The sequence below is a fragment of the Pituophis catenifer genome, unplaced genomic scaffold, assembly GCF_029215685.1.
Source record: "Pituophis catenifer annectens isolate HBS135680 unplaced genomic scaffold, rPitCat1.0.hap2 SCAF_2, whole genome shotgun sequence".
NCBI lineage: Eukaryota > Metazoa > Chordata > Lepidosauria > Squamata > Colubridae > Pituophis > Pituophis catenifer.
This window is the reverse complement of record NW_027256882.1, coordinates 80390557-80397493: the sequence shown is the minus strand read 5'-3', so window position 1 is coordinate 80397493 and position 6937 is coordinate 80390557. Positions and strand designations below refer to the sequence as shown.

The 6937-nt window shown below is 32.5% G+C and overlaps 1 protein-coding gene across 1 annotated transcript; it reads left to right on the top strand.

Moving 5' to 3' along the window:
* The first annotated feature begins 239 nt into the window (after window positions 1-239).
* On the top strand, window positions 240-2050 carry OMD (osteomodulin). Its single transcript, XM_070937011.1, has 2 exons — window positions 240-1185; window positions 1725-2050. The coding sequence occupies exons 1-2, from the start codon at window positions 240-242 to the stop codon at window positions 2048-2050; spliced, it is 1272 nt and encodes a 423-aa protein (XP_070793112.1).
* The last annotated feature ends 4887 nt before the right edge of the window (window positions 2051-6937 follow it).

The following is a 6937-nucleotide window of genomic DNA, read 5'->3' as shown; positions in this document are numbered from 1 at the left end:
CTACTTTGCTTAGCTAAGTCTACTGAAGGTTGTACTCATTCAAGCTAAGTGCAAACAGAAAGAGAATTTTAATTCCAAGCTTAGAATCATTTTAAATCTTAAATATGTAGAAGTGTTAGCTCCTAGACAAAACAAAGAAAACATTGTTCTGTTAACTATATAATACCAGTATTTCCTTTGTTATCAACTTTTTAATGTTAACACATTTAATCTTGTTTTCTTCTTTCTGCAGAAAGAAGATGAATGTGGCAAAACTAAGTCAAGTGTTAACTATTTTTCTTCTCTTTGAAATGTCAGTATTTGGTCAATATGAGAGTGATGATTTTGAGGATGAATACGAACATGAAGTGGATAGTGAATATCCATCTATTTTCCATCAAATTCCTCATGTAGAATATAACGTTCCATACTCTACCATAAGTGCTGAGTGTGCCAAAGAATGCTTCTGTTCACCTACTTTCCCAACAACCATGTACTGTGATCATCGTAAGCTTCTGACAATACCAAAGATTCCTGCTCACATCCAGCAACTTTATCTGCAGTATAATGAGATTGAAGCTGTGCCTCTGGAATCCTTTGTTAATGCTACAGCTTTGAAAGAAATTAATCTCAGCCACAACAAGATCAAGTCTCATAAGATTGACAATGGTGTATTCATCAAACTTGTAAACCTCATACAACTTCATTTACAATATAATCAGTTAGAAGAAATTCCATTCCCATTACCCGGAAGCTTAGAAAGGTTGATCCTGGGTTTCAATCAAATTTCCAAGTCACACAATAAAGCCTTAGAAGGGTTAACACATTTAACAATGCTTGACCTCTGTAATAATTATCTTGAGGATTCCCAGCTCAAAGGAATAGACTTTTCAAGTATGAGAAACCTAATGCAGATTAACCTTTGTAACAACAAGCTACAGTCTATGCTTCTAGATCTACCACCTTCACTGATGTATCTTTCGCTTGAAAATAATTCAGTTTCTTCCATTCCAGATAATTACTTCCACAAGTTTCCAAATCTTACTGCTTTAAGAATGTCACACAATAATCTTGAAGAAATTCCTTATAATGCTTTTATGTTCTCTAATCTTCTGGAACTTAATCTTGGGCATAACAAATTGAAACACGTTTTCTATATTCCAAGAACCCTACAACATTTATACTTAGAAGATAATGAACTAGAAGGTTAGTTTAATTGCTTTTATAAATCTAGTTTTTTTAACATTTACTTTTAATTGAAGTATATTTAATTACACTGTAATATATGTATTAGTGAATTAGCTTTCCAAAGGTTCTTATGCTAAAATTCATGTAGTACATGGTACTAAATTAGCTAGCAACCATATGGAATTTTAAGTTAGCATATTAGATATAGGAAGAAAACAAGTAGGAGCTATAATGTTGCAACTAGCTTTTTGCTTAAAAGATACACATACATGCCAAATCCTTACATAGGATTTGTTGTGCAAAAAAGATGGCCACAATTTCCCAAACTCTCAGTTAAGATCATATTTGATGCTGGTTTTTTGTCCCATATCAATGATTGAGGAACCTACATTAACAGAGTGGTGGAGACTGAAAAAATCAATTTCAGCTTAAGTAAAGTCAACAATGATAGAAGATTTCTAGTTATTGGTTTTGCTCTCATAACAGGAAAAGAGTACTTTGGAATATCTTGCAAGAACCTATTTATTTTAATTAACATTGTTTTTGTCTTTTTACAGTCATGAATGTTACTTTAATGTGTCCTACTGTTGATCCATTAAACCTCAAACATTTAACATACATACGAGTGGACCAAAACAAGCTTACAGTTCCAATCAGCACCTATGCATTCTTCTGCTTTCCACATGTGCGAAGCATTTATTATGGAGAACAAAAAATTAGCAAAGACCAGCAAACACAGCTGAGAACAGCTGTGTTCCGAAGATTTCTAACTCAAGAAGAATATGAAGAAGCAGAAGATTTTCACGAAGAACAAGGTGAAAGCCATGAACACGATTCCAGAGGAAGTGACAATGACAACTACCTTGACCCTTACTTCTATTAACAATCTTAAGAGGTAGTAAAACTATCAAACAAACAAAAAAATAATATCAAGTACAAAAGAAAACAGAATAAACTGGAAAATGCAGTAAACCATCTGAAGCATATCAATATATTTTGTAGCATATCAAATATTTTTATGTAGAAAATCTCAATAGCCATGAAAATAGTATTTCTTAGATCTTCAACCTATTAATAGCAGACTATGAAAACATTTTAAATATCATAGAAACATCTAGGTGAATAAAACAAATGCCATCACAATGTTAATATGGTAATGATATCTAAATCCTGATATATTTGAAACTGCAATATGACACATTACTACTATCTGACATAGATCTTATTTTTAGTTTGAATACATTTTCTAAGAGAAGTTACAGTTTATTCAGAATCCTAATTAGGCTTGCAGCAAAACCATTACAATAGTAGATTTTAAAATCTTTTAAAATATTTCAGTTAACATGAAATATTGAATGGTTGAGTGGTCAAGCATTTAACCATTTTACACTTTATTCATGAAAAATTCAACTTTTGCCCAAATTCACTTCACAAATATGAAATTATTCAGGGAGCTATCTATGGACTCAGAAGAATAAATTGAAGTTAATACTGTACTCAAGTGAAACAGATTGCTAGTAGGTAATAGGTCAATTAAAAACCATAATTTGAATCCAAAGATGTATTAATTATATGTATAATAGAACAATGAGCAATCTTTTAAGTTGACAGGACACCCAGAAATAAAATGAAACCTGACTAAAATCTTAAGAGATCATCAAATTTCACATAATCTTACTAACTTTACTCCTGAGAGCTTTGCTATCTCTCACGAGAAATAATAAAACATTCATCCTGCTGCATAACATTTCAGAAGTTTTTGGTTCATTATCATAAGCACCCTATTTTAATTTTTTTAAATTTTCTTTTGCCTATCGGCATTATCTACCTTTTGGGTTACATAAAATCATTGTTGATATCATGAGTACTTTACCATGGGCCCAATTCACTCTTGCTACAAAGTACATTTCAAGTACATTTAATGTGTAACAAACTTAATGTTTGTTACAGAATATAAAATGTTATCTAGGATGCAATAAAAAGAGAATATTTGTAGCTCAGGTTTGATGCAGTCTACATCAATGAAACTATCACTAAACAAGAACGTACACACAGACACATATTGCAACATAGGGAAAAATCAACAGACTTGGCTTATTCACTTCATCAACAATGCAAGACTATCAAAAATGCACAATATTTGCATTATTTTAAAAAATGCACAATATTTTTAATCAGTATTCACATTTATTTTGCTTTCATATATGGATTTTAACAATAAATATTTAAATATATATTCTGTTTATAAAAGTATAAAATGTTACAAATAAATTATGATACGATTGAAATACATAGATTATTTTTGCCAGCAAATTACTTTGCCTCTGTATTAAATTGGGTTATTGATAGACAGTGATGCACCAAAAAGATGGAATTTTATGCACCAAAAAGATGGAATTTCATTTTGATAATCTTTATTTTTCTTTTCTAAATACTAAACATCATGTTGTGCTCTTGACTTGAAATACTACATTAATTCATAAAAATGACTAACATTTAACAGATATTCTGTATTCTTAAAGATTAATATAATGTACTAGTATTCCACAGGGATAAATAATTAGCTTCTTTTATATTTATTGTTATATAAAGCTATGAATTAAAAATTAAACATATCATCCTTTTGGGAACATTTCAGAAGACTAATATAAGAGCTAACAGCAAAAGATATTTTACAAAAATTGGATTACATAGTTTTATTCCTATTTTCCCCTTCCTTTCAATCACTGGTACTTGGAGACTATCCGAACAAGTCCCTGCAGTTTTCTTGGCAAAGCTTTTCAGAAATTATTTGCCTTTTTCCAAGGCCTGAAAATGACTGTCCCAGTCATAGTCTCTGTGTTTCTAGTCTGATGCATTAAACTCTACAGCAAACTGGCTTTTACTTATAGAGATATTATATACAATATTGAATCATCTAATTAAGTACCTTTAATTGATAATACATGCCATAAATTGTTGTAAAGTGCGAATGCTAGCAATAGATTTTATTTACACTTGTGTTGTTTTAACAGCTTGGCTAAATTAGCTAGTATATTTTAGGTAACATTTTGGTTCTAAAGATATAGTCATTTTTGTTTTAAAATATATATATGAGATATATCATGTATGCCAATAAATCAAGACTTTAAATGTTCTTCATCCTGCGTGTAATTTTCAGAGTAAAGCAATTTTATACAATTTTTTTTATTTTATACATTTATCATTGATCTTTAATGTTTTGTCATTTCTACCCTAGCAGTTACCAAAAGGAAAAAACCCCCTTTCTTATTCCATAGTAAGTACTATCTTTATCAAAAGTAACAAATATCATTTCCAAAAATAGTATATCATATTATCTGATAATCTTTAATGTCATCTATTGCATTTCTTATCAACTAAACCAAATGTGAATCAATCTCTTATATTTCACAATCCACATATTCCCCAACATGAGAATAGAAAACTGAACATATGCTCATTCATTTCCACCAAATGAAAACCTCTGTCAAGATTGAGCCGCTTTGCTTCTTTCAAACCTTAACACTTTTCAATTTGCCAATGAACTGGAGGAAGGGAAGGGGGAAATAGAATGCTGAAAATGTGTGTGTGGACCGTGAGAGCCTGGCAACCGTCAAGGTCACCAATGCAGGAGCTTGAGAAAGAGATGGACTGTTCCCATTACAAAAGGACTTCTCATAATTGGACAATGTGATCACCCAGGGGTGAGGAGAAAGGGAAGTTGTTGTTTATCTAAGCAAGCATTTGCATGGGGAAAACCAGAACTGGTTTTGATTCTTCAGTACCAAAATGCTGTATCCAATAAAGTTTTACTTTGGGAATTCAAGGCTCCCAAGAGAGTTTCCTTATTTTGGGTTCACTAGTTGGACAGTTGATGTAGATTATTCTACATGTGCAGTTCATGATGATTCCTGTTATGCCATTATTCCATGTGCAGGATATTTGAACAGTTGAACCAAAATTTTAGTTTTCAGAAAAATTCTATTGCACGTAGCAGTATTTGCCATCTATAAAAAGGTGGTATTTTCATAAATAAATTGTGTTTAAGTAATCCCAACAAAGTTTAGATATTTTATAAATAATACTTTAAAGTTGCAATTGCACAAATTCTTCTATTCACTTGTTTTTTGAATGTACAGTATGGTGAAAAGTCAAAGAAAATGCATATTCCCTAGAAAACAATAACTATTTCCCTAATAGTTTAGGTAATTGGAAATAGTAACAAACAAACGACAACAACAACATTAGAAGGCTAACATAAATAACCAAACCATATTCATATAAATATGGTTCAAACTCAGCACTTTCTGAAAGTATTTTCAACTGAGCAAATTTATAGTTTTCATAGAAATGTTGATAAATCAGTCTGCTAGGATTTGCTAGGATATTATTAAAATTCTATGCTGCCCATATCACTGATACAGCAATTTAGGATGAAATGACACAGATAGGGCCTCTGAATACGAGAAGTTATTGAAACCTCCCTTTAACAACTTTGAGAATAAGGCATTAAATTTGTCAGTATCGACACCCTGTCATGTGAGGTGGACAGTATGTTAGAAAAATATAACATCAGAGTGTCTATTAGCAGAGACTCCCATAGCAAGTTGGAAGTTTTGGAATTGCAGTATCATCCTCCCTCTTTGTATGATCTCCAACAGGTCATGGTTAACAAAGACTGAGTTAAGAGGCTGCAACTGGAGATATCTCAGAGAATAAACTAGATCAGGGGCTCACAGTAGAACACTTGTTTCATCATCTACATTGGGGGGGTCCCAGCTGGAAAATTCTGGGAGCTGGGACACCCCGATGTAGATGAAATAAGTGTTCTACTATAAGCCCCTGATCTTTGTTTGTTTGTTTGTTTGTAATGGAATAGCATGAACAACCTAGTCACTGGGAATCAGCAAAGCCATACTTCTTTAAACAATGAGTAAAAGAACGAAACAAAACAAAGCCAAAGAATGAAATGAGATCATTGTGAGAATGCAATTGCAATTGTTTTTCTTCCCACAACCAGCTATTTAAGGTGCTGTTATCACCTATAAAGCCCTACATGGCACAGGATTGGATTATTTGCAGGAGGAGCCCTCCCAATGACATTATCCAGTTCCATTTACTATATTGGTAGGTACGTTTTGGGTCCCTTCCCTGAAACAATGCTTTTTCCATGTCCTGTGAAATGATCTACCCACTTCTCTTCCAATGTTTGGCTGGCCCTGATCCTGCAGGCCTTCAGAAAGGCTTTATTAAATTGAGTATTTCCCCAGATGCTGGGGCTGGAATTATTGTTCCCATCGAAAAGTAGGTATGAACATGTTTGTCTGAATTTTCATTCAAACTTTTTCTTGTTTTCTTGGCTGTTGTAAATCAGCCAAAGCAGCACTGAACAATCTGGGCAGCCAAATACATACTTTAAATAAACAAATAAACCAAACTGCTTATAAACTGCCTTAATCTGTACACTAATAGCGACTAAAATGTAAAATTAAGCTTGAGTGAAGAGTTGCTTATTATTCTTATCTGTAGAAAACGTGCTGAATATGGACATTCTCAAAGTAACTGGCCTTAAGATAAGAGTGCATCAATTTTAATAGATGGAAGCTACATTTACTGATTCCCCACCACCACCACCATTTTGGAGATGATTCCATACATCCAAAATGTCAGAAGAAAATTTCAGGAGGAAAAGAAGTATGGCTTGCAATAGGGAGGGTGGGATGGGAATTTTTCTTCTCTAAATATTGGCTTGGAATATATGTTTGTTTCC